The following is a 27,488-nucleotide window of genomic DNA, read 5'->3' as shown; positions in this document are numbered from 1 at the left end:
CTTCTTTTCCAAAATTGTATTCATGAAATGGAAGAAGTATTATGTCTGCATGGATGTGACAACAGCTATCTGCATGAAATGACCAGACAGGAAGAAAAAGCATTTGAAAACAAGAATTCAAGTGGATGAGACAAAAATACCCTCTCCTCCAAAAAGTATTATGCATTTTAACGGGCACCCGTGAGTCCACCCGACCCAGACCCGGAAATTATGGGCCGGCCGGGTCGACCGGTAGGTCCGGCTCACTCTCTGCCAGGTCTAGAGGTAGTTAAGGTGTACAGGGCTGCACGGCATGAATGGTTTGATCAACTTAATAATGCGGCCCCACTGTCTTTTTGGGCTGAACGAGTGCACGGCCGTCTACCATATAAATTCTCTAATTTAATAATGTGGGCCCCATTATGCTTTTCAGAAAAATACGTACATTTACAGATGTACGTGCCGACACGGTATTAAATTTACAAACAAAATAGAGAATAGGAAGTGTAATAAATGACCGCGTGAGTCACGCGTGTCGAGAGTGTTCCGATATTCCGACCCGAATCGCGAGGAGGGGGAAAGGCTAACGACAACACCAAAATGGCGGGAAAAAAAAAAAAAACGTATAAAATTCCACAAGACCATTAAAAAAAAAAAAGGAAAAAAAAACTGAAGAGAAAGGCGATGTAGAATTAAACGGAAAGACATTGAAAGTATCGTGAGTCAAAAACCCGAACTCCCCGGCCGATAGTAGCAGAGATCGATCACGTGCCCCTGCCATTCCAATCTCTCTCCCTCTCTCTCTGTTACAGAGATAAAAGAGGAATAGATCGGAAAGTGTAAAAAAGGGGAAAAGGGAGATGGGGAGCTACAGGATGTGTATCTGTTTCACGAGAAAATTCCGGTGTACGGATGCCGAACCTCCGGTGGACGTTAAACAAGCATTCGAGTCTTTTTCCGGTGGGGTGGGTCAGATGACGTCGGAAGAGCTCCTTCGCTTCCTCCGAGAGTCCCAGGGCGAGGCCACTGCCACGATCGCAGATGCTGACGCCATTATCGACCAGATACGTCATCGTCGCCACCTCAATAAGTTCTCGAAGCCAATCCTCACTCTCGAGAATTTTCATCATTACCTATTTTGTGACGATCTCAATCCTCCGATCAAATCTCAGGTTCTTGAAGGATTTTTTTTTTTTCTGGTTCGTGTTTTGTTTAGTTTCTGAATTATTCCTTCGTTCTCTTCTGAATTCCTCCATGAGTTTGAGATTAAGAGTAGATCTAATATGAAAGAGAGAGAGAGCTATTTATTTTGAAGATTTCTCATTTTTTGTTTTTTTGTCTGGTTCCTTTTTTGTTTAGTTTCTGAATTCTTTGATTGTTTTTGTCAGAAGTTGCCATGAGTTTGAGATCAACAGTAGATCTAACAAGAAAGAAAGAGCTACTTACTCTTTGTCATTTTTTAGAATTTTCATATTCTGTTTTTTTTTCCTGTTTTGTTTAGTTTATGTATTCTTCTATCGTTCTCATCTGAATTCGCCATGAGTCTGAGATCAACAGTAGATCTAATAAGAAAGAGATTTTTTATTTTTTTAAATCTTCAATCGTTCTCTTCTGAATTCGCCATGAGTTTGAGATCAACAGTAGATCTAATAAGAAAGAGATTTTTTATTTTTTTAAATCTTCAATCGTTCTCTCCTGAATTCGCCATGAGTTTGAGATCAACAGTAGATCTAATAAGAAAGAGATTTTTTATTTTTTTAAATCTTCAATCGTTCTCTCCTGAATTCGCCATGAGTTTGAGATCAACAGTAGATCTAATAAGAAAGAGATTTTTTATTTTTTTTAAATCTTCAATCATTCTCTTCTGAATTCGCCATGAGTTTGAGATCAACAGTGGATCTAATAAGAAAGAGATTTTTTATTTTTTTAAATCTTCAATCGCTCTCTTCTGAATTCGCCATGAGTTTGAGATCAACAGTAGATCTAATAAGAAAGAGAGAGCGATTTATTTTCCCTTGTTTTCTTGTTTGATGATGTTAGCAATTCATAGATGCAGGATTGTGAATGGATTTGAAGCTAGAATATATTTAAGTTTTTGAAATTGATAAGATCCTAACTTCAAGGAAGAATCTCAAAGAGAAACTAAGAAGAAAAAACATATTGTAAATGCTCTGATTCGAGGTGGACAATCTCCTAAAGCAGTTGCTCAATAAGAAAGATGATTTTATGTTCTTAACTGAAAATTCCAGGGATTTATTTTCCCAAACAAGGCTAGGATTCCTTCTTAAAAAAGGAAACTAATTGTGAGAAGAGAAACCTATATAAGGAAGATAAGAGCATGGATCTTTCCTCTTCATTTAAACAACCTAAACTTAGCAAACTGAAGAACAACAAATGAGTCTAAAGAATAGCAAGCAGGCCCAGATTTTTGCCTTCTAACAGAAAAAGCACCTCATTGGTCTGGTTCTTTGGGGTAGCATGGACTAGACACATTTCTGATTTGGATGGGTAGATTTACTAAGGCTTGTCAATAATAAAGTTCACAGGCAAGATGTGCAGGGGAAAGTCGATAACAAGAATAGGAATAGAAACTTTGAAGCTTGAACTCTGCAGTTGGAATTGAAAATTGTAATATTTCTAATATCAGATATTTGTCGAACCGATTACCCTTCCTAACATCGTCACTTTGCTCCTTCTCTATGAGCCATGATAAACTTCCTTTACTTTGTAGGATCGCCTTCCTCGTGTTATCTGCATCCCCAAACTGGCTTGCCAATTTGAGTTGGAATCTGTTGTTGGTTTTCAATAAAGCTTCATCATGCAACCTTTTCTGAAATCTTTTAATCCTTTTTACTTGATCTCGCATTATTCCACTATACAAATTTGATTTTCTGCTACATAGCCTTCTGAATATATTGCATTCAAACGTTAGTATACTACTTATAATATATTTGTCAAGTTATACTCTGCCAACTATCAAAGAAACTTAAAATTTTATCTAGCAATTAATGTATAGGAAGCCTAATTTGCCCACGTTGGTTTTCCAAATCTGTCTCAGCACTTGTCAAGTTGTCAGATATATGATTTGATCTCCCACAAGACCCCTGCCACCGTCACATCTGCCTACAGAAGAAGTCAAGGTCAACTCATCATCAATACTCAAATGTGATGAAGAGGTAGACAAATCAATGCACTAAAGGCATGAGTATGTTCAAAGAGGGGGGACTTCTTTGCGAGCCAAGATCTGCCTACGAATGGAATGATACTCTCAACCCAGTCCAGAGAGGAAGTTAGCCACCTTAAAGTCTTGCATTGGCTCTTCAATCACTCCATATCAGATGTGAGAGACTGATATGTGTTCGACTATTCCCACATGCCACGAAGTGTACTATAATACTCAGTCAAACTCTTGTTTCCTCGTTGTTCAAACTCTTGTTTCCTCTTTGAGGCTAAAAAAACAAAAAAAGAATCTTGTTTCATTAGAACAATAATATGGTCTCGAACAACTCATACACACATGATATTGTTTCATATGAAGAATATGTTGCACCGACTGTTCCTCATACTTCCTTGGCTGTTTCAGGGAACATTACATTCACTCTAACTTGTGGTTCCATACTATTACAAAGGCAAGTCATAATATGATAGCACCCTCTGAACCAATATTTGTAGTTACGATCATATGTGCTAGGTCTGTTTTCCCCTTGCACAAAGGGCTTACTGTTATTGACTGAGCCCATAGAAGATAATTGGGCCCAGTTAACTTAAATTGAAGTAAGGTGCACTCCTTGCATCTCCATGTATTATGAAAAATCAGCCTTATTTAATTCATCATGGAGTGCCACAACTACAGTACCGATATGAAACTTTATTGTGAAATGCGAGGACAACAAGATGACACCAAACTCAAGAAAGGAACCACAATGCAATGACAGTCTGCAGAAAGGGAGAGAGCACAACAACCACACACAGACACAACAGTCTTCGAATAAAGTAATGAATGCTGTACAAAGGGACAACAAGCTTCCAACAATGGCACAACACCTACACAAAGGCACAACAGTCCACATCTTAAGTAAAATAGCACCATAGTCCATATCTTCTTGAAAACCAGCTTCATTGCACTTCGTCCTCTTTGATTTAACACCAACAGAGGAATATATGGAGGAACATATGGGCTGGTAGGGCACCGCAAACACAGATAACTCCATGGGTTTTCTATGCACAAAAAGAAGAGAAATCCCTGGAGTTTCAATAATGAATCAGATGGAAAGGTAGAATTAGGATTTTCAATGAATGGGATGGCAAGGTTAGGGTTAGAAATTCGAATGGGGTAGGATTAGGGGTAGTGATTTGATAAGTGTTACGGCTAGATTAGGGATTCAGATTGTGTTAGGTACGAAAAAGATTAACTTTGTTGCGATGATTACACGTGGCATCCCTATCTCCGCGAGGTCACTCGACCGAACCGGCAGGCGGCCTCAGGGATTAGCAACCCCATCAGAAAGTATCCCCGGCTCTGAGTCACCGTGGCCCTGCCTCCGATCCTGGATGGGAGTTTCCGGAATTGCATAGCGTCTCCCTCAAGGAAAGTCCTCGGCCGTCCCATCACCATCATGCGTTGTCACCGGCAGTACCTACATCAAATCCCGCCTCCGCCATACTAGATCCTGCACCTGCCAACCGCCAACTTGACACCGCCATAAGAGCCAGATCTCCTATCCTATTGTATCATCTTCCAGGGTCGTACAAGCATGCCCTGCCATGCCAACATCTCCAGCGATATATGATGTCCACATCTCCGGCACATCACGCCTAGGAAATTGGAACTCCTGCCTATAAAGGGGGAGCCCCCACTCAAAGAAAGGGACCGGAGTCCAAGAGGAGACCCTTGGCTTTCCCGCCTCAAGAACACACCTTGAGAACCTGATGATGCCAAAATCCGGATCCGTGATCGTGCGGCCGATAGAGAATCTTCGCTTGATTCCTACAATCACAGATAAAGGGGGTCAGGGGGTCCGGGCTTGGTCTCGGACGACCACTTCGACACCCAAGTCAAATTTCGACCTCAACCAAATAAATGAACCAGCAAGATAATGGGATGGGTAACTAGATTACCGGATTCAACTACAAGTTCTTTATCGAGTGTGCGTGATTCAAGGAGGGAGTAGGGTCCGGGGAAAGGAGAGTAATGGCATCTGGCACCTCTTACACTTCCTTTACAGTAGTTATCCTCTTTAAAGGGCAATTAAGGCCCTTCTTTAATGGCGAAGAATGTTTCTCTTGGTTTTTCCTGGTTTTTGGAAGTGGGAATCCCCTGGACGATTCGAGTCCTTTTCTTCTTGTTGTTTTTCTGCATATAAGCTTGTCTTTCGTGCATGCAATCTTTTTTGTCGTGTGCCACGTGGACTCTCCTCATCATTCGAGGAAAAAGACTTCAGTTTCTTGGATTGGGTAGAATGTTGGTTGCCATAGAGAGTTAATAACGTATGCCGCTTTCTTATTCTCTCTTATAGATAACAGATAATGGTCATGATAAGTAATGATGAGAGATCTTTTAGGGATAATTGTGGACACGTGGCATGATCCTACGGTTATACCGTATTTTACCCTATCATAGCCCAGTATCTGGTAAAACACACCCTCAGTGCGCGTATCTGGCTTGCACTTCTAGCGATCTCCTCGCCTTTGCTCTTTCCAGGTCTCCCTTTTCCTGGTGCCTCGGTTTGACTTGAGTGTCGAAGGGTTCCCCCGGAGTTTTGACTTCCGGTGGTCTGTAACCTTTTTGTCTGTGGACGCAGGTCCTAGGGCGCCGACCCACCATGCAAGGCCCAACAAGATGAAGGATTGCCACATCCGGACTGTTAGCATTTAGTTACAGATTTGAGCAGCATCAGATTGGTGCTTTCTTTAAGATCTGACCCCGCTGCTAGGCGCAGACCGCTCTTAATCTCCAGTCTCCGCTTCTGACAGCGGAGATGGCCTTCAGTCATCACCCCGATCATGATCTTCCCATTACGACGGAGATCACCATCGTACTGTAGACACCCCATTTTGTCAAGGTCGGTCTAATGATAGGTAGCTGCGAGGATGACTCCTATGATGACTCCCGAAGCTTCTTTGGTCATTCTCTCGATCTTTCTCTGGTTTTCAAAACAAGAGGTTACTGAAAAACTAGTGATCCCTTTAACCAAAATCGCATTTAAACCATCCGAATCTACCAAATCTTTAAACCGAGTCCTGAGTTTGCCAATCCGAGATCTCGGAGATCGAACCCAAAAGCCTGTTAGCACACGACACCCCGCTTCCTACGGCAACCCAAGATCCAGAAGATCCAACCCCCAAACTTGGAAAAATTCCACCAAAAACCACTTTTTGGGAACCGGAAACCGTTTTTTACCACCACAAACCATTTTTCAGAAACGGAACCATTGCCTATGATTTCTAAAAATCGCAGGGCGTATCTGCGATTTCCAAATCCCAGCCCGCAATTCTAGTAATCACAGGGGTATCTGCGATTTCCAGAAATCACAGCTTGCGATTTCCAAATCGTAGCCTGCAATTCTGGAAATCGCAGGAAGTGTAGTTTTGCCTATAAATAGAGTTTTTCGGTTCATTTGAAGACCAGACCAAAAATTCGAGAGCTGTAGTTTTTTGGAAAAATTCGAGAGTTATGGTTTTCGGAAAAATACGAGAGCTCTGGTTTTCAAAAAATCCAAGAGAGAGAGAGAGTAGAGAGAAGGATCCTAGGAGCTTCAGAACACCAGCACTCTGCCGAAATACTGAGGAGTCAAAGCGTCGCCCACATTAGTCGTAGCTAGGCTGTGGGTAGCTATAAGATTTGAGGATCCTCTAGCCTCAAGTCGGATAGTTTAAAAGTTCCTCTCCTTTGCAATTAGGAATATTACCATTTGGTCATTTCTCACTTTCTTTCCTTTTCTGTTAAATCCCAACCTGGGAATAAGATTAATCGTAACAAGAGTTTAAAACCATTTATTGCTAAGTTTTCTCTTATCCGCCTAGTCAAGTCAAGAGACCGGGTTAACAACCCGGGCATGGGGGGTGCCTAATCCCTTCCCCCCATGTAACCATCAAGGTTACAAATTTCGGTTTCGGTGTCAGTTTTGGTCACCATTGAACAGGCCGAAATTTCAGCCAAAATCATGTAAAAATATGATTATGATTTCGTTTATTTTTTTTTAATTTCGACCGAAATGTCTAAAATTTCGGTATCAATTTCGGTGATTTCAGTTGAAATTTCGGTTATTTCGGTGGAAATTATAACATTTCAGTGTACATTTTTAAAATTTCGGTGGAAGTTTTGTAAATTTTGTAAAAAGGTCCAAAAATGAAATTTCAACTAAAATTTCGGCTAAATTTAGGAATTTCAGCAAAATCTTGTAAAGAAACGACTTCGTGTGAATTTTGTTTCGGTTTGTGCTGAAACCGAAATATTTCGGCCGAAACAAAACGTTTCGGCAGAAATTTAAAACCATGGTAACCATATCCCTTATTCAGATTTTTCTCGAGACCATGCTTACAGAGTTAATTATGGGTCCTAGGCACTAACCTAGGTGGCTACTTTGGTCATTGTATTTTTGGTGAAGTTTGGATTTTATCCCAACTTCACTAGAAACACAAGTGTAGTCAAAATCAACTAACGAGGGCTGGAGCGAATCCCCCAATGAAAACACAAGAGAGAGAAAACACACTCCCCTGGGACGAATTCCCGCGTGGTATTTGAGAGGTCCCCCCGACCCTCGGCATGGACCCACCTGCACCTATTCTAGAGAATCTTCAAACACTGTTGTTTGCTCCATATGACGGATTGGCCGACCCCAAGGAATATATGGATGCATTCGCGACCACCTTGATCCTTGGTGGCATGCCGGATGCCGTCATATGTAGAGCCTTTCCTTCCACTCTAGAGGGGGTGGCATGAGTCTGGTTCACCACCTTCCAGCCCAATTCCATAAGGTACTACAAGGAACTCAGTGGGCAGATGGCCATTTGCTTCGATGCCACTCGAGGATACTAGAGACCCCCATAATCCTTAGCCGCTCTTAGACAGCAAAATGGCGAATCCCTAAAAAGCTATCTCCATCGATACAATGCAAGAGCCTACACGGCCAGCCTTCAAGTTTCCGACGTCGATACGATGATGATGCTTGCTTTTCAGGGGGGGTTAGATCCCTCCTCCCCACTCCTCCAGTCTTTGCAGAGGAAACCTCCTCAGAATATGAGTGACTTAGCCGCTAGAGTCAACACATTCATTGGCTATGAAGGGTGCGCAACCGCGCCCAAAGCCCCGGAGGAGCCTGATGAGGTTCTTCCCACAGGTAGCGCAGAGAGTATAGCATTGGTCCACCTCGAGGGAGAGACAAGTAAACCACCCCGCCAAGAAAGGCCAGCCCCTGAGCGCACCAGGAACTCGAGTATTCTATCCCTAAACACATCTCTTTCTCCCTCTTTATCTTCTCGTTCTCTTTTCTCCCATCACTTTTCTCACCCTTTGGTTGAGTTTAGAACCAGTCTCCTTTCTATCTCTATCTTTCTCCTTCTCTTGATCTTGCTCTCTCTTCTTGATCTTGATCGCTTTTCTTGATCTTAATCTTTTTTCTTGATTTTGATCTCTCTTCTTGGTCTTGATCTATTCTCTTGGTCTTGATTCCCTTTTATTGTTCTTGGTTCTCTATTTCCTTTCCCTCTCTTTCTCTTAGCTGTCATGGATTCACAGTATCTACTATGTTTAATAGTGGAACATCAGACCAATCTTCAATAAGCATTTCATATTTCCGTTCATATTATCAATATGCTTCCTGAGATAGAATTGGGAGTTATGAATGGGAAAAAGGTAAGCTGTACATAATGTCTTCCATTTATTCAGTTTTTGTTATATTTTAATATTCTGACTTTCTTTCATGGCTAATTGGAAAGACAACTAAGAGATCTGCTTAATTTTCTAAATTATACGTAGTTAATCTTGATTCTTGACATTCTTTTCTATTTATTCTTGGCTTCTCAACTCAACTCAACTCAAAAAACCTTTGTCCCAAACTAGTTGGGGTCGGCTAAATGAATCCTTTAGAAAAAATTCATGAAGAAGGTAAAAGGAATCTACCCGGCTCTAATCCTGGTTCTAGTTGGGTTCTTCTACGTGGATCATTTTCTTCCATTTTATCCTATCCAAGGTCATGTTCTCTGTTATGTTCCTAGCTATCAAGTCTTTCCTCACTGTTTCTACCTAAGTTGTTTTCAGTCTGCCCCTACCTCTTTTTATTCTTGGCTTCTGTAAGATAAATTCTTGTTTATGCCAGCTTATATGAACTTGTTCAAAATGGTGAGTAAAAATGTGTACTTGACGCTATTGCCTTCATTCCAGGTTCACCAAGATATGAATGCTCCAGCATCCCACTATTACATATATACAGGCCATAATTCCTATTTGACTGGAAACCAGCTCAACAGTGACTGCAGTGACGTCCCAATCATAAAAGCACTAAAGAAAGGTGTAAGGGTAATTGAACTGGATATGTGGCCAAATTCTGCAAAAGATGATGTAGATATTCTTCATGGAAGGTACGAACTTAATATGCAAAACCAATCAATTCAGACAGGGTGCCATCCTAATCTTGTTCCAATTTGTTGCGACTAAGATGCATGAGGCACATTCCTTTTGCAAATGCATGGAGTATCTGTATTATTTTATTTGCTTTGTTTAGAGGTTGATAGGCAAGAAGCCCGTGAAAATAAATGCTTCTACTCTAGGGAGGTAGCTCCAATGAGAAGTTCTTAGATGACCAACATCATTATCTACATCATATGAATCTAAGTCAAAGTACAATACAACTGCCTATTTGAATCTGAAAGGAAATGCCATGCAATCAATTGGATATGATGCGTAGCTTGCTCTGTTCTCAATCTATTTGGTTTTATATTTCCGGTGTTGTTTATTGTATTCAGACTTGCAGATAGTTATTCCGATATTTTTAACAGATAATCCTTCAGACAAAAGTTTTTAATTTGGTGCTAGATGGATCTTGTATTGCCATGAGAACAATAGTGCTTGTGATCCATATTCTTGTAATATACATAATCATGCATTTCAATATTTGACATGAAAGTGATGTTAAGTAATCCGATGGGCGAAAAAGATCTGATCACTCGCAAAGTGGTAGAAAGGAACAAACCGCAAGATGCACACATAAAAGTTTTTCGTGATTTGGCCAAAATACCTACGGCAACAAGTGACAACACGATCTTCCACTATGAGAAATAAATAAAAAAATTACAACGGGATTACCCCGTAGCCCACAAACCGCAACCCTTTTACTTTGTCTTCTCAACCAAGACCATACACAAAACAAAGATAAAAGACTACTCCTCAATTTCTTACCACAAGAGAAATACCCCCGAAAAACTCTCTCTCTCTCTCTCTCTCTCTCTCTCTCTCTCTCTCTCTCTCTCTCTCTCTCTCTCTCTCTCTCACACACACACACACACACACACACACACACCTCTCACCACTCACCCACTTGGTGGTGTGTGTTTTTCTCCACACTTTTACGTTATATAGGTCAAAGACCGAAGCCTCTCTCCAATCTGATAATATAGATCTGAACCGAAGAAAATTAGTGTCTAGCACACATTTTGCTTGGTAAATCCATAAAATAGGCTCACGATTGCAGGAGTTTGTAACTGGCTTATAAGGCAGTAAATGGACTGCTGTCCAAGTATGGACTTGGGAACCACTGACAACTGTCTCTGTTGGTTTGTGCATATTATAAAATCATCATCTCTAGTTATAATATCTCAGCTCCTCATTTCCGTTTGAAGTGACTTGGATTTCTGCAAAACTGTAGGACTCTCACTACTCCAGTGCAACTCATAAAATGTTTGACATCCATTAAGGAACATGCTTTTTCTGCATCTCCGTATCCTGTTGTAATAACTCTTGAAGACCACCTTACTCCAGATCTTCAGGCTAAAGTAGCTGAGGTGAAAATTTTAATTTTTCTCTTTGTTTACTTTACTAATCTTTTCATTTTGAATTGATCATTTTAATGTTGGTAAATTAATTTGTTTTTAGATGGTCACTCGAACATTTGGAGACATGCTGTTTGTCCCTGAGGCCGAATATTTGGAGGAACTACCTTCACCAGAATCATTGAAGAATCGGATTATGATTTCAACTAAACCACCGAAAGAATACCTTGAGTCCAAGAGTTCCAAGGAAAAGGATAACGGACAACAGAAGGGAAAGGATTCCGCCGAGGAAGAAGCATGGGGTCAAGAGGTTCCGGATGTTAAATCTGTACTAGAAGATGATGATAAGGTGCATTGAGAAATAATGTTTGCTGCATTTTTCTCTTGATTTTAGTAACCAATTACTGGCCTTCAAATGGCCACTTATTCAAATTTGCACCATTTGTTGGCAGAACGAGAATGATAGGAGTGAACACAGTCCAGATGAGGAAGATCATGATGATTGTGACCGAAAATTTTGTCAGGACTTGGCACCTGAATACAAGCGTCTAATCGCCATTAGGGCCGGGAAACGGAAGGGGGGGTTAGCGGAGTCCCTAAAGGTGGACCCTAATCAAGTTAGGCGGCTTAGCTTGAGTGAGCAAGAGCTTGAAAAGGCTGCAATATCTCACGGAACTGATCTTGTGAGGTATTTTTCATGTTTTCTCAGGAAGCTTCATTTCATCAAGATTTTTGTAGGTTAACCGGAATTGATATATCATATAATTTCTTAGGAAGAAAAGGTCTATTTTGAATGGGTACCGTCTAAACTAATGAGAACATGTACTTATGGACAAGGCCTTCTGCCATCTGTACAGTTATTGGGTCCATAAAATCGTGTATGCTATTACAAGTCCAGTCCATAGCTTCTGGCCACACTGTCATTGGGTGATCCCAGCCCCTTAGTTAGAGGTGATTAAAAAGATTTCTTTTATGGTTTCTCCAGGCCATTGTTTGTTTGCACTCATTGATCCTGGAGTTGGAGTCTCCATTTGCATCATACCCCCACTGGTTGCCTAGTGGTGGTCCATCGGATCAATGGTCTCAAATCACCAAACACTCGCGCTACATGTATGGGGGGTTATAACAGACTCATTAATCGAGATGTTGATCGTCTTGCTAGTTGATCTCTTCCAAAAATAAAGGTTTCACCGTTGCGGAGATACATTAAAGAAGTTGAGACAAGTAGAGGAAATTCCTGCAATATTTAGTCTTATGCCTTTCATAGCAATGAATGTTTCAGCTGCTATATGAATTGCATAAGTTCACTCTATGAACATGCTCACCGTTCTATGTATTTGTTTCTTATTCGTGGAAATAATGTTCGGTTCGCTAACTGCTTGATCTGATGTTTGTCATTTATTTCTAGGTTCACTCAGAAGAACTTGCTGAGGATATACCCAAAAGGTATACGTGTTGACTCCTCAAATTACAACCCATTAATTGGGTGGATGCATGGAGCTCAGATGGTTGCATTTAATATGCAGGTTGGCTCTGTATTTCATATATGATTTGGAATATAAGTTGATTGTTTTTCAGTAAACATTGTGCTGACACCAACAGTCAAATTTCTATAAATAGTCACTCAGAGAACTTGGCTAAATTTAACATTAAAAGAGGAATTAATAAGAAATTTAAAATATCACTTGTGTGACTCACATATTAAAAACTATTAACTGCAAGGATGCAGGATGCAGGATTTGCATGCAAAAAGCATGATAGTTAATTTGAAGACAGTGTCATATATTTTAAACATGACAGTTATTTTAACCAATAGAAGTATCCATGGAGTGTTCGATACAAGTATCAGTATTGTATCATGAGAGACACGATGCGTTGGACCTACATAAGTATCTGAATATCACAGATCAGGATCAGTTGGAGTCTTCTTAGGCGGCATAGCGTCCACGGTTCTTCCATCCAAGATCAACTTGCTCAGATCTAAATTGTTGCAAGGGCTTTAAAGCTAAGTTCCGTCATAAACTTGATAAAAAAATCACAACACACTACAATAACTTCACAATAAAATTTCATAATTCTGAAATTCAGTCAAAGAATTGATGTCAGGTATTTTCAAAGCAGCAGCATAACAAAAAGAAGAAAATGCAATTGTAGCAGACAATATGAAGAGGAACAAGTAGCAAGAGAGATACCAAACTAATGCAAGGTCTGTAAACTAATTGAGTCACTAACTTGCTTAAAGAAATTACAACATCCTGCAGTAACTTCACAAAAAAAATTTGAATTCTGAAATAACGAAACATAGAAACTTCACCTAATAAGTGTCCTGATACAACTCTTCAACTGAAAACTAAAGTTAATTAAACTTTTAATCATAATTGGTCTTCATGTTTGAGAGTTCTTTTCTTTACCAAAATACTTGAATAGCTTGCTGAGTGTCTGATTTAATTATGTGCTCCTGATTTCTGTGTCTTCAGGTTATAAAATCCATCTTCAATTGGGACTCTTTAGAACCTATTTAAATTATTCTAGAAAACTCTGTCAAATTACTCATAGTTTCAACAGCTCAAAATGGTAGGATTTGAAGATTTTCAGTCCCTTTTGTCCATATTGGATGAACTGTCCTGCTGACATCAGCTTTACACTTCCTTGGGCCCCCTTATTGCTTCTCCCCTCTTTCTTTTCCCTCCTAATATATTTTTTTGGTGGCTCTCCATTGTGTGAGAGGATTGTTTTCTTCATTGTCATGTCATCATGGCGATGTCACCAATATGATTGTAGATCATCAATTGAGAAATAAACTGTGTTCATAGCCTTCCCTGTGACAAGTGGAGCATATTTGTCAGCAAGAAAAAATGAAGGACAATTCAACTTCATTTGCATTCACTCTTCCTTTTTAAATGTTGACTGTTTGTTAGAAGAATTCTTAACTAGTTTTTCATCATCTTCCCTTGCGTTTATCTTTGTTTGACAGTGTTTCGTGAGATGATTGTACGTTTTGTACTGATGGCACATCTCAACTCAACTCAACTCAACAAAGCTTTTGTCCCAAACTAGTTGGGGTCGGCTAAATGAATCCTTTAGAATACTGATGACACATCCTCTTTTCTAAATCCTTCTTCTTTTTCAATTTTCTTGCTCTGACTTGAGAAATGTTTGAAGCTTGAAATGTCCTTAGTAAGAAATATCTCTTTCATAATGTTTTTAAAACTTTAAACAACTCTGTTAGCATGATGCACTGTGTAGGCTAGCTCTCACACTCTGTAGTCAGGTACAAAGTTACTTTTCTGAAGCAATTGGACAATTGACTCTGTTTTCTCTTTCTTTTATGTTTTTCTCTAAACAGCTGTAAATCACCTAAAATATCCCCATTTTGGACTTCAAACATGTGCCATTCTTTACACGTTGTAGTTTTGGTTACCGGATAATGTTGAGGCAGGCATGATTCATAGCCAATATGACACTAGAGAAGAGTGTGTTTGGCAAAAATGACCCACTATTTCGAAAAAAAAATTACATCAATCAAAGTCGTAGTGGTTGACGTGGAAAGGAACATTAATCAAAGTGTAGGAAACTGAGAAATACCTTCCTGAATAAGGATCGAATACGGTATGCAGCAAAACGTCAAGAAGAATGCAAGAAACACAATCACACAAAACAAGAACTCAAGATTTACTTGGTTCGGCAATGTGCTTACGTCCATGGGAGAAGTGTTTCACTATTTCGGATCAGGGTTACACTCTCCTTCCTGGCAAGAAAACTCCAGGAAAACCTCACAACCCTGACCCTAATACGTGGCTTATAAATCATTGTCACTACATCAATAAAATGACTGAAATACTCTTTAGCACAAAAGTTGCTAGAATACAAGACAACTGCACAATATAAAGAAATGGAGAGAGGGGCTAATGGAGTTGGAGAGCATCACAACACAACAATGGTTGTCACACGGTGAGAATCATGTTGGTCCGGAGGGCCCAGATGGGGCAATTGATAGTTTTTGTTTTCTATATTATAATATAAAAAGAGTTTCCAGTCATCTGATTCCTTACAAAGAAAGTTAGACACATGGCATCTCTGGGAAGCTATGTAAAAATGATAGCATTTTCAATTACTCATGATGAGGCAAAATATATTCGGAAACTATAATACTTGACTACTGAGACCGAACCCAAAAAGGTTGCATAAGTGGTATCAACATTACAAAGTTGGCATTTTTACACACACTGCCCTTTTACATAATAGGTTGTGTATTTCTCTAAACCATCGTTTTTATTTCTATCAAAATCGAAACGAAATGATCGAAATGTTTCCTTTTCCATCCCCACCGAAATGTATATATCGAAACCAAAAAGCATATCGAAACCAAAATTAAGTGAATTAATAGTATACTATACTAATCTGTATTACACAATTATATTTATATGAATTGCCTGTGAAATGTTGTATATAGATTATGTATAAATATTTATATGAATAAATGTGAAATGGCATGTACTGCGCGAAAGCACATGTCACTATTTGTTGATGTTGTTAAACTTTATGGGTGGTTTCTTTCCTTATGTGATGATTTTTTAGTGTGTATTTGTGCTTATAGGATTTCTACCAAAAAATTCATCTGTAACCAACATGTTTCCATTTTCATCATGACATACCAAACCTGAAACCTTGCTCTAATCATATGCCTCTACTGTGATGCCGCCATAATTTTTTATGTGACCAAATTATTAAGTTACAAGGAATACTGTCTCTTATAAATTTTTCTGCTCTTGAAGTCCAAGTTTGTATTCCTACAACAGGGATATGGAAGGTCATTGTGGTTGATGCATGGAATGTTCAGAGCCAATGGAGGATGTGGTTATGTAAAAAAGCCTGATTTTTTGTTGAAGACTGGTCCACACAACCAGGTTTTTGATCCTAGAACAAGTTTCCCTGTGAAGATAACTTTGAAGGTGAATGTTTGCCCGCATGTGTTACTATGTTTGAGTGTGCAGTTATTTTCTTTTGTGGGTTTAACCCTAATTTGTACTTCTGTGCAATAAACAGGTAAAAGTGTATATGGGCGATGGGTGGCGTATGGATTTCCATAAGACACACTTTGATACATACTCCCCACCAGACTTCTATACAAGGGTAAGTTGAAAATAATTTCAATATTCGGCTGAAGAATCTGAATATTTTCCTCTGACATAACTGTATCTCTCACAATACTGAAGTTGCTTCCACAATGAATGAATATATAAGTTAAGATGGCAAAATGGTAAGTTGCAAAGGCATAAACGTGGTATAAAAGAAAAAGTTACAGCCATTGATCAATCTATCACACAGGTCGGCATAGCTGGAGTACCGGGTGATGTGGTAATGAAGAAAACAAGAACAATTGAGGACGATTGGGCACCTGTTTGGGACCAAGAGTTTATATTCCCATTGAGTGTTCCGGAACTAGCTTTGCTTCGGATTGAAGTTCACGAATATGACATGTCTGATAAGGATGACTTTGGTGGCCAGACATGTTTGCCTGTATCAGAGCTGAAGACTGGGATCCGAGCGGTCCCTCTTTTTGATCGAAAGGGACAGAAGTTCAAATCTGTCAGGCTTCTTATGCGGTTCGAATTTGTTTGAGATTACTACTTCCTTCTAGTTATCTAGACCCCTCGGTAATCCTGTGAAGCTGCTTGTTCATCTGTATTATAGTGTCCATTTCTGTTGTCGGAGCTTGAAATGTTGTATGTTGCAATAGAACTCTCATTGTGATTTTTATTATGTGATGATCAGCGTTCAACCTTGTGTGGATTCCTTTTTGAAAGTCACATTTGTATCATTCAAACCTCCGTCGTGTAAGTCCTCATTTTGAGTCGCAGCTGCCTTTGTACTCGAATAAGAGACTTGACACCATGTATGTGAACATAATTTTTGTAATTGTGTGTAACAGTGACGAGATAAAGTTTACAATGGAATCCGGTTAACAGACTTGTTTGCAGGTGTCTTGTTGTTCTGGTTTTGACTAATGCTGAAGCTCGATGATTGGGTATGGTAGGGGCTTGCTGCCTGCATTTCTGCACCCTCCATTCTTGTGAGGTTTGGAGTTCATCTTACCTAAAATTTATTGGTGCTTTGGCATGGAAGATTGAGTGTTTCCTGACTAGATTATGATCAAGGCAGAAAGAGGTAAATACTCTACTCTCTTGTAGTTTTCTTAATTTGCACAGTATTGAAAAAAAATTCGGTCATGAGCTCTGTGAATATAGCCTCTGTTAGGAAGTGAACCATATAAAATGACATAGCCTTTTGTTTTGGGTTCAGTTTTTTGCTATTGTTGATAGGTAGATTGTGTGGATTTGCTTATGTAATACATGTTTAGAACCCTCTTTGAGATTATTATAAGAAATTCAGGGGCTGTTTGGATGTAGGTTGTTTCCCCGGCCGGGGGGATTTTCCATGGAAAATGAAATTTCAAGTGTTTGGTAAACTGATTTTCAACGGAATATTTTTTCCCCCAAAATAAAATATTTCCCTTGTTCTAAAGGAAAATTGCAAACCCACTAGACCATACTATTTATTTTTCAAGGAATCACCTCACTGATTGCAGAAGATGAGTGGTTCTATAATGGGAAAATATTTGTAGACCACACTTGCAACAAATAAAATGAAATTAGCTGGAAATATTGGTGGAATTTAGTATGAGCCCATATATATACCTATTAAAAAAGTGAACGACTACGTGAAAAGTCACTTTCACAATTAGTGGTTAAAGACAATTTTTGGGTTCTACATGTGGCATGTATGTGAAATCAAAGGTTCTTCCCAGAGGTGATTAGCTGATTAGCTGTAACTTTTTTTCTTGAAAAGTGACATTTCATTAATATTCAGATAGCATTCGGGACCAGGAGTCCCAGCCTGCAGTACAAAATATTAAGGTGAATTGGCTCGGGTATACCCGAGACCAATTCAAAGAGTAAACAAAATATCCAAAATTACAATAGAAACCAAGCATTCATTTTCTTTGTTCTGCTGAATGCAGTCTTTACACTTCTATAACCATTTTAAACTATCACATATATCTTTTCGAGACTGTGAATAGATATAGAACTCCTAAACAAAACCTCTTAAAACTTCAAGTTGAACAAATCATCAGAAACTACCAAAACCTGCCTCAAAGCTGAAAGAATCATTAGCTACTACCTAAACCTCCAGGAACTCCAAGTTGAGATGAAAAGAGAAACTTCCAGGAAGATAAAGCACAACTAAAATATCAAGATAGGAAAGCCCAAGCGAAAGAACGAGTCTCTCAAGCTATAGCTATGGAAAAATGACTATTTCTAGATAGTGGCAAACAAATCACAGTGCTATAACTATGATTAGCTGTAACTAGCAACTGATAATATACAAATTGTGGTGAAAATACTGAAAATTGAATTGACTTTCCTTTGTCTAGGTAAAACTAGGCGAGCTTAACAATCCCAGGTGATGTAAATGTGGCTTGTAGCACAGGCAAGGCTCTCGAATGGGATGGATACTTGTCTAACCATAGTTTCAAAACTCCCCTGCATAATTGTCAAACTCCCGAGTGACTCTTTTTCCTTGGCCGAGTTCTTATTCTAGTCCAATTTTTGTCCCAAAAAGTCTATCAAAACTCATTTGACTCTCTCGAGTTATGAAAACACAATGAGTCATCAACCACATCAACCGAGTACTCGAATGTGCCGCACCAAGTTGACTAGGATTTGCTTTGGCCGTGTTTCGGTCTGTATCCGCATTTTGAAACACCAAGTCCAACAATCCACAACCCTGATCCTTTAGTCCGGGCTGCCTTGGGCAAGAAGCCAAGGATGGTGGAACTGAGTTCCCCAAGCCTCACAATCCTGAGCTAATATCTTCTGTAAAATTATATTGAAGTTGAAAGTAGAGCTTACCAAGTATGGAGAAATTGTAGTTGTTTGTAGGACAGTAGATCAAACTGGTATGGTTGGAAGAAGAACTCTTATATATATTTGAAATCAATTAGCTAATACATAAATGGCATCCTATTTTCTTATTGCTTACAAGTACGCGTAAAATAGTTGATTCCAGGTATCTGGTACTCCGGGCAAACACCAATGTATGCAATCGGCGTAGCGTTGTGGGTCTGCTTTTTGCTCCTCTGTCAATACCTTCCCTTGAGTTTCTGTATAAACCGATGTATGTCCGTCTATCCGATGCTCTGAGAGTTGTGTGATGTTAATGAAAGAGACAGGGACCTTCATTCTATCAACTATACTTGTCACAACGTTCATCATCCGCCGATCAGAACCACTTCCCCAATGTCCCTTTTCCATTACTGGTCTCGTTTCATTATAGCATCGAATCCCTTTTTTATTGTGCCAATCTGCGCTTCTGCAAGATAATTTTTGTTTTTGAATGATAGGAATTTTATTAGAAAAGAAAAGGAGAGAACCCCTACAACCAAGATTATCAATATAGAGGAAAGAAAGAGCAGAAAAGAAAATAAAGAGGACTACATGGTGAACACAATTTTATCAAAGAAAAAGGGGAAAAGTGAAATGCCCTGGTAAAATGAAAAGTCGCAAGAGGAAAATTTGATCTCAATGCATTTTATGGGTGTGATTATCTTTTTCATGCATCTGAAATTTTTTGCAAACACTACAACGAGAAACTAAAGACCTCAGGGAAGGAAGTCAAGAGCTTCTGCAAGACAGTAACAACAATTATATTGATGATTTAAAATTTTTAATCTTCAGTACTAATGTAATTCATGATCTTTATCATTGTTTAGTTCACTTGAGAAAAGAGAAAGACCTCATGTGTGTGGGGGACATCGTAGTGAAGAAGACTCTGGTCTCATTAGGATTCACTGTAGAATCAACCCAATTGGCCCATGTCTTCAGACTGATCCTATACGCAGTCGGTGCTTCAAGCTCCTCGAACCCTTCCTCTCCATTCGGAAATGAACCCCACCTGCTCTCAATCATAGTTGTTCATGGATCAATTTTGATCATTATAACACAAAACAGATTAACTTATTTGACAATGTTTAAGAAATCACGATCTCTCAAAGTCTGAAGAATTAGTCAGTCCTGACAATTGGTTATGCAGTGCGGTCAGATACGACATAGGGCTTCAATGTCACACTTCAGCATGTGAGAAGATAAGCTAACAGAGAGGCCGATCCTCTAGCTAGTGAGGGTATCGATAGTCCGCTTGTGGACTTTTTTTAAAATTTCCCTCCCCCCTTGAGCTTTTGTATTCAGGTCTGATTTTTCTGCTTCTTCCTTTGGCCATTTGGCATCTGCGAATAAATGAAGTTACCATTAAAAAAATGTTGTAGGAGTTGGAACTTACAGAGACTTGATCTTTAGGCCGCTCATCCACCATATGTAAGTATTGAACACGAGGATATCAACTCCTATCCAGTTCTTTGCGTGCTTGGATATGGAATCCACTCTCAGTATTCTCTTGTTCGGGTCTCCGATAATATGGAGATCGGAGTTGGATTCGACAAGGAAAGGCGCCCAGTAGAATTCAATTGAAGCATTGTACTCCTGCGGGTGCATCGGATAATGTCATTATTAGCTTAATGTTCAAAGTAATCAAAGAATGAGAGCTTCTTTGGAATGGCACCAAAAAAATTCCCCCCTTTTACCCTGAATTTTGCACTAAGGCCAGAAGACGGACCCAAAATTTTTATCAATACTTAAAAGAGTGATACACTGGTCTTGAAAAACCTGTCAAAACGGGACTCAAAACTAATCTAAAACAGTTCCACATTAAAGAATTTTTTTTTCCTCATTTGCAAGTAAGATTGTTTGAATTTAATCTTAGTTGCAGATTAAAACCTCTTTCTCAGCCATTAAGCATATCATTTCTAAAACTGCTATAACCATTTGAAGATAAGATTATATACAAAAAAAATTAGATATCTAAAAAGGCCCTTAATCTGTGTTAGTACCTTGGCTTTGAATACGGATAAAGATCGGCCTCGCCGCATGGACTTCTGATCTTCTGGTATATGAGATTGTACCATACAGACAAAAGATTGCCATTGGCCTCTCTGTAAAGAATCACCGACGAACATTAGCCTCTTTCCTCTCAGTCTCTCTAGGGCGACTTCCGCATTGAACCTGAAAGATGAAACCATTATTTGGGTTTCAATTATTAGATCAAAATCATGATTTAGTGGCAAATGAGATTTGTTTAGCAGTTGGTATATGCATTTCTAGATCAAAACCGCCATTTTGTCGAATAAATGAAGCCGAGCTGCCGAGGTGTATGCATGTTTGTATTGATTAACTGTCAGTTTAGTGGTGAATGAGATAGGTTTACCAGTTGGTATATGCATTTCTGGATGTAAATTGAGATGTACATGAAGGCTCTGTTTCTTTCAGACTCCACATAAAATGGACGTAAAACAAATTTTATGTCCAGCTTTCTCACTCAAAAATGGGCGCAAAATTTACTTTACACCCATTTTACGTCAAAAGAACATAGCCTCAACTTAAAATGAGGGTAAAACAAATTTTATGTGGGCATAAAATTTGTTTTAAACCCATTTTAAGTTGAAAAACGGGTGTAAAATTTGTTTTACGTCCATTTTAAAGTGGAAATGGGCATAAAATTTGTTTTACGCCTATTTTATGTCGAAAGAAACGGAACAGAAATTTATATGCATGTTTGTATTGATTATCTGTCACTTTAGTGGCAAATGAGATATGCTAACCAGTTAGCATATGCTTTTCTGGATCTAAATTGATATGTACATGACGGCTCTGTTTCTTTCAACGTAAAAGGGACGTAAAATTTAAATGGAAACGTAGGCATAAAATTTGTTATACGCCCATTTATAAGTGGAAAAATTGGTGTAAAATTTGATTCACGCCCATTTTACGTTGAAAGAAACAAAGCCAAAGTGTATATGCATGTTTGTATTGATTACAAGACCTTGGATAGGAGATAGGGGTGGACATGGTTCGGGTCTAACCCGAAGAACCAAACCGAACATGCCTATATGGTTCGGTTCGGTTCTGGGTCCCAAATTTGGGAACCATGGGTTTCCGGTTCCGTTCTGGGTTTAGGGTCTTGGAACCGAGAACCGAGCCGAACCGTATAGGCCTTTGAGTTTTTGACTTTTGACAGCTAGTTAAATACTAAACAAGGGTAGAGTGTAGGCCATAATGTTTGGATTCAGTGGTGTTCTCTATTATGCCATTTGGAATTTTGGGTGTCTTTAGTAACATTTATTTGGTATTTTCCCTTTTCTTGGAATTTAATTCTCTGTTGTGCTGTAGTTAATCAGAAATACCATTGTGAAGTGAGATCATACAAAACAGTTATTAGAGCACTAGAAAAACAGCTAATTGAAATTGAACATACACATTGCTTGTAATTCAGCAAAAGAAAAATGAAAAAAAAAAAAAAAAAAGTTGGGTAAATCCATAACTGAACCGAACCAACCCAAACCATGTCCATGTAGATGAACCTAACTGGTGTCATGATTAGACTTAGTCAATTTGAGCCGGGTAGATCCTTTCACCTTCTTCATGAAATTTTTCTAAAGGATTCATTAGCCGACCCCAACTAGTTTGGGACAAAGGCTTAGTTGAGTTGAGTTGAGTTGTATGTATGTATGTACGTTGTACAGTTAAGATATGGTGTTGTTAGATAAATTGCAATGAATCTGTAGTTCTGTACTGCTTCCAAACTTTGCTAGTACCTATGTTGCATGAGTACGGATATGAGTATCGGAATCTATCACAGGTATCTGACTGTCAGATTTGGCTAACCACTGAAAAAATGGTTCGTGGATTTGACTAATTTTAATTCTTTAGCATGATAATATTGGTATGCATTAGAAATTTTGGTAGGTTAAGTAAATATAATATCTTATTTCTATGCAAAATATTTACTATCAGAATAGATAAAACTAAAAAAAAAACATGTGTTAATTGTAAATCTGTTGTTGTATTTAGATAAAAAAAAACATATTAAAGAAATCTAGAAATTTGCAGTGAATCCTAAAATATTCGAACCCGACAAGGGTACTTCACCTATTCAAAAGAACTAGTACTACTTGTAGAAAATCTGATATAAGAGTAGACCAACCTCGGCAATTTGCATTCGTCGGGCTGCCATTCCCAGAGCTGATAATCAGTATCTGGCCTTCCGTTCTTTACGCACGAAACTTGTCGATCCAAATACGGGCAGCTCTGTTCTGAATATAAAGGCTTAGCTGAACTATTGAACACCCACTTCCCTTTAACAACATTGCACTTATCTGCATCAAACTCAGTCTTCTCTTCATCGGAGTCGTCTTCAACAGAGGAATTGGCCTTCTCCTCTACCCAACATTCGAACAATTCACGTCAAATTTGTGAAATATATTAGTTCATTAGCAAAAAAGATTTTTAAGTACAATTACCTATTGTGGAATCTTGTTTAGAACAAGGTGAAATTTTGCGAGTGAGTGCGCGAATATCTTCTGCGTAGAGAAGGCCAGAAAAGGCGAGGGCAGAAAGTATGACAGCCAAGATAGAGAGGGGGAGTTTTGATTTGGATGTTTTCATTGGATTGGCGGCGGAGCGAAAAGAGCACCACTGTGAGGAAATGAAAGCAAGGTGAGGGGAGAGGTTATACCGCGCGGGGGAGAGAGAGATCATATGGGTGGTGGAATAGCATGATGAGGAATTAAAAAGGTTGTGTGGGGTATTTTTGGTTGTTGAGTAAGAGTAAAGAAAACTCCATGAATAGAAGGTTGGGGGGCACTGGTTTAGTGGGGAGGTTAGAAGAAGGTAACATGCCAACATCTTCATGTCTCTAGTGATGGAAATCAGTTGATGATACAAGCAATATACTCATTATTTCCTAACCACATTTAGTCAAGTTGATCAGTTGTGAAAAAAAAACAGAGAAGGGTCTCTCTCTCTCTCTCTCTCTCTCTCTCTAAAAACCAAGAGAATGATTCTCTAAAAAACAGAAAAGGGTGCCTGTCTCTCTAAAAAAAAACTGAAAATGTTGACTGAGATGGTAATTAGGGGATGACCCAACCAATGTTTATTACTTTTTAACCCCATTTAGTGAAGTTGATTAGTTTAGAAAAGACAAAGAAGGGTGCAACTAGGGGTGTCAAAGGATCCACTTCGGATTAGATCCACCTATGTCTTGGTCATGATCCTTTCATATCACTTACTGGTTGGGTCGGATCTGCTTTCTGCACTGCTTTCTGCATCAAAGTCAATTCATTTAAAATTAGATCCTTTTCGGATTTACTGTCTGCATCACAGTTAATGTTGCCTCGTACTATGTTAGGGGTTGGGATTAGGAGAAAGAAAGGGAAGAAACTACAAAAAAGAGAGGAAAGGTTGTTTACTATTTTGATTAGAGTTTTTGAATGTTACAAAATTATCCCTCAAGAAAACATAAATGAACATAAAGAGGAAGGGCATTTTCGTACATTGGCATCCTCCATTTGGATCTAGGACATTACATTGGATTTTGTGGCTGTCTGGGTCACAATCCTAATTATTCCTAATTTTAGTTTAATAGTAGCTTGTTTTATGTAACACATTGTCAAACACTTCAGAACCTAAGGGAAATGATATAGTCAGCCCCTTTTTCTCTCATGGGCCACCCTCTTTATTGTAAAAAGAGTAGTCATAAATACACTACTTCCCTTTAATTAATTTACCAGGAATGATGAACGTTTCCTTCTCATGAAATTTTGAAGTCTTCTTCTGCTTCTTTACCTTTAATCAGAGATTGTTTCACCTCCATCATGACTAAAGTGTGGGTGGCCTAGAAAACATCCTTTACCTTTTTTGTGAAGGGATGAAATTAAAAAACATAGTTTTACTGAGACTAAGCTCTGCCCTTTACAAAAAAGTGAAAGGCTGATTTTCGGTCACTGGAGAAGGAATGAAAATTTTTCTGTGGTAGGACTTAAAGCCAGGCGGACTGTCCGGATAAAGTTGGGCTTTAGGCCCAATTAAAAATCGGGCCCGGCTTCAGTGTTGCATGGTGCATTTCATGACCCGATTCCATCCTGATGGGCCATATTCTTGTAGGGTTGTTTTTTGGCCCATCTCTTGGGCCCATCTAAAACCGGGGTAGAGCTTTTGCAACATAAATGGTGGAAACACTGGGAAAATACACTAGTAGGTCCCACTTTTGGTTGATCAAGACCGTTTATTTGATATGCATTGCTTTGGATCTGCTTGGGCCAAAATATCAAGTCAATCATCCAACTGTTAAAAATATACATTTTTGGATCTTAGGATTAAATGGTGTAATTTTTGGGTCACGGGAGATCCAAAGCAAGGCCTATCATACGGATGGTTCAGATCAGTCAAAGGTGGCGCCCACTGTTACATAATGGGCCACAACCTACTGAACCATTACTCCTGTTTCTTCCTATAAATAATTTCAGTTTCAGGAACAGAACAAAAGGCGTGTGTACACAAACAGAACAGACTGTTTTGATACTTGCTAGAACAATAAAATTAAAGCAAAGTCCATCAAAACTTAAAATGCATGCATTCAAAAGTTAGGATATAAATCTATTACATTGTACACAACCATTCAGAAGTGTGTTAATATTAGACCACTTTAAGGGTATCCAACCTTACAATACACCGGATCCTGCGAGAGTACCTCTACGGCCTCGCCAAAGTAGAGACTGGAGAGAGAGCAATACAACAACAGTCCTCCCCTTTGATGTCATGTCGCCAAAAGAAAGTTGCTTCTTTTGGTAGAACCCAAATGGGGGGAGGTAACTTGTTAATAAGATCATGTAAGTAGTGTTGAGAGCAATCTTACTACCCCATCCAAAATGACATTTCAGCCAACAACTTCTGATTCTTGAGTCCTCTCGGTAGGAGCGTCTGCACCAGAGTTACTCTCCTCCACAGTCTGAGTCTGAGATGCCTGTGCCTGACTTCCAGTATGAGACTCTTGCACAAGTCCCAAAACCACCAATGTTGACCTAATACAATATTCACAGATTCCAATATCAGAATGAAGTGGGGAGCTAATTGAAAATGAACAAAATGTAGGGTCAGCAAGAACCTGGGTAGCGATGACCGGATGTTCGGTTGGTTAGCATGATCAATTAAGGGAGGCTTCAGTGTAGGGTTTCTGTTCAATGCATTTTCAAGCTGTGCTGCTGGTAACTGTTAAAATTCAAATGATATTTCAATGTCAAAATATATCTATAAACCAAATTCAAATTGAATAATCAGCACGATGACAAGTCTGAGAATATGGGGAGGAAGAAACAAAATGAAAAACCAAACCTCGTTCACTGCAATTATGTATCAGGAGGTTTTTTTTTTATGACGTAGGGTATCCCCAGCCCCATTTTAGGGCAGTACTAATCCCTATGGATGCACACAATCACCTGTAAACCACGTGCAGAGGGTAACTCCGAGGGGACTCGAACTCACGTCTGTGGGGAGCAAACCCACAATGCTAGCCGACGTGCCAATCAAGAGGTATTTGACTACTCTTAGTCTTTACTTAAAAAGACATTCAATATGAGCCATTTGACTTGGAACGTTATTTTTGTACAAAGGCAAAGGTAGAAGTGAAAAGTCTGTTACTGGGGAACATGGTACAGTAGTCATGCTGAGAAATTCTCGATGCCCAACATTCAGGAAGCAGGCAGACAACATTTCCCAGGGCCTATAAACATGCACGTGTGTTCTCTTCCGAGGGTGGATAAATGGCATGTGAAGTCCTCAAGGGTACCTCTTCCCTAATACCTCTTTTTTAAAGTCAAATAATCTCCAATTCTGAATATATCCATTAGGTAATTACACAGCCGCTGAAGAAAATTCACTTCTATCCTTGCAAGCTTACAGAACTACCAGAAATGAGTACATAAATACAACTTAAAGATCCACGGGACATAGAAATTAAAGATTCAAATAAAGGTTTCTGTTGAACAGTTTTTCACCTTTAAATGTTATAATGCATTTGAGCTTGAATACCACCCAAGTAAAACTTCTGCAGTTCTACACAATTTCTTTCTTTCCTTATCACGTGGTGTTACGTTTGAAAGTGAAACAAAAAAGCTATCCCAATTTTCTGTAAGAATATGAAATCATATACTTTTTACCATAACGATTTTCCTTGTAAATATCTGCAAGTTGGATGAAGGAATTACTCACACTCGAACATGGAAAGGAACAAAGAAAATCACCACGTAACCATGGTTTTCAATTTCGACCGAAATTTCGGATTTCGGCTGGGACCGAAACCGGAATTTATACTGAAACTATAAACATTTCTGAAATTTTACTGATCGAACCGAAACCAAGACCCTAATTTCAAACCTTGCATGTAACAAATTGCATAAAGCCATCAGAACCCACCTGAAGCAACACATTGAAAGATTGAGGCTTTGTCTGGAGAGTGCACTTCAAGAATCCTACCCATAATTTTGGATATTTCCATATCTGCAACAATTAGGAATACAGACATCATTTCAACGCAGAGAATCTGGACGCCAAACGTAATAATTTAGAACCAAATCA

At 39.0% G+C, this 27,488-nt stretch overlaps 3 protein-coding genes across 6 annotated transcripts in view; 1 reads left to right on the top strand and 2 right to left on the bottom strand.

Annotated features, from left to right (window-relative positions):
- The first annotated feature begins 657 nt into the window (after window positions 1-657).
- Window positions 658-16,945, top strand: LOC143849375 (phosphoinositide phospholipase C 4-like). The gene is made up of 9 exons (XM_077358382.1): window positions 658-1,151; window positions 9,362-9,558; window positions 10,842-10,977; window positions 11,069-11,314; window positions 11,418-11,653; window positions 12,374-12,491; window positions 15,765-15,917; window positions 16,012-16,098; window positions 16,294-16,945. The coding sequence occupies exons 1-9, from the start codon at window positions 840-842 to the stop codon at window positions 16,585-16,587; spliced, it is 1,779 nt and encodes a 592-aa protein (XP_077214497.1). The 5' UTR covers window positions 658-839; the 3' UTR covers window positions 16,588-16,945.
- Window positions 12,651-23,661, bottom strand: TBL3 (trichome birefringence-like protein (DUF828)). Of its 3 annotated transcripts, XM_077358383.1 has the most exons (7): window positions 23,378-23,653; window positions 23,062-23,296; window positions 20,912-21,083; window positions 20,305-20,504; window positions 19,762-19,920; window positions 19,009-19,338; window positions 12,660-12,945 (listed from the first exon to the last, which is right to left on the bottom strand). In XM_077358383.1, the coding sequence occupies exons 1-7, from the start codon at window positions 23,613-23,615 to the stop codon at window positions 12,894-12,896; spliced, it is 1,386 nt and encodes a 461-aa protein (XP_077214498.1). In that variant the 5' UTR covers window positions 23,616-23,653; the 3' UTR covers window positions 12,660-12,893. The 3 variants fall into 3 exon arrangements, with proteins under 3 accessions (XP_077214500.1, XP_077214498.1, XP_077214499.1); XM_077358385.1 differs by lacking the exon at window positions 19,009-19,338 and having other exon boundaries at window positions 12,651-12,945; window positions 23,378-23,661; XM_077358384.1 differs by lacking the exon at window positions 12,660-12,945 and having other exon boundaries at window positions 18,932-19,338; window positions 23,378-23,648.
- A 1,793-nt stretch (window positions 23,662-25,454) lies between these two features.
- Window positions 25,455-27,488, bottom strand: part of ESP4 (HEAT repeat-containing protein) — a 37,151-nt gene continuing 35,117 nt past the window's right edge. For both annotated transcript variants that reach the window (XM_077361550.1, XM_077361551.1), the window contains exons 25-27: window positions 27,327-27,410; window positions 26,020-26,123; window positions 25,455-25,936 (exon numbers count right to left, since the gene is read on the bottom strand). In XM_077361550.1, coding sequence (XP_077217665.1) covers window positions 25,792-25,936; window positions 26,020-26,123; window positions 27,327-27,410 — 333 coding nt within the window. In that variant the 3' untranslated portion in view covers window positions 25,455-25,791. The remainder of the gene's footprint in view (window positions 25,937-26,019; window positions 26,124-27,326; window positions 27,411-27,488) is intronic.

The sequence above is a fragment of the Tasmannia lanceolata genome, unplaced genomic scaffold (genome assembly GCF_043159265.1).
Source record: "Tasmannia lanceolata isolate RefF3 unplaced genomic scaffold, GAP_Taslan_0.1 ptg000018l, whole genome shotgun sequence".
Lineage (NCBI taxonomy): Eukaryota > Viridiplantae > Streptophyta > Magnoliopsida > Canellales > Winteraceae > Tasmannia > Tasmannia lanceolata.
This window is presented reverse-complemented; position numbering and strand designations above follow the sequence as displayed.

Excerpts from the sequence above, each read along its gene's own strand:
- TBL3 (XM_077358383.1), bottom strand. The coding sequence starts at position 23,615 with ATGATCTCTCTCTCCCCCGCGCGGTATAACCTCTCCCCTCACCTTGCT. Across the intron at positions 20,505-20,911 it reads TATCCGTATTCAAAGCCAAG|GAGTACAATGCTTCAATTGA; the intron begins GTACTAACACAG and ends ATGCACCCGCAG. Across the intron at positions 19,921-20,304 it reads GGCCTAAAGATCAAGTCTCT|GTGGGGTTCATTTCCGAATG; the intron begins GTAAGTTCCAAC and ends GATTGAGAGCAG.
- LOC143849375 (XM_077358382.1), top strand. The coding sequence starts at position 840 with ATGGGGAGCTACAGGATGTGTATCTGTTTCACGAGAAAATTCCGGTGT. Across the intron at positions 11,315-11,417 it reads TACTAGAAGATGATGATAAG|AACGAGAATGATAGGAGTGA; the intron begins GTGCATTGAGAA and ends ATTTGTTGGCAG. Across the intron at positions 16,099-16,293 it reads CACCAGACTTCTATACAAGG|GTCGGCATAGCTGGAGTACC; the intron begins GTAAGTTGAAAA and ends TCTATCACACAG.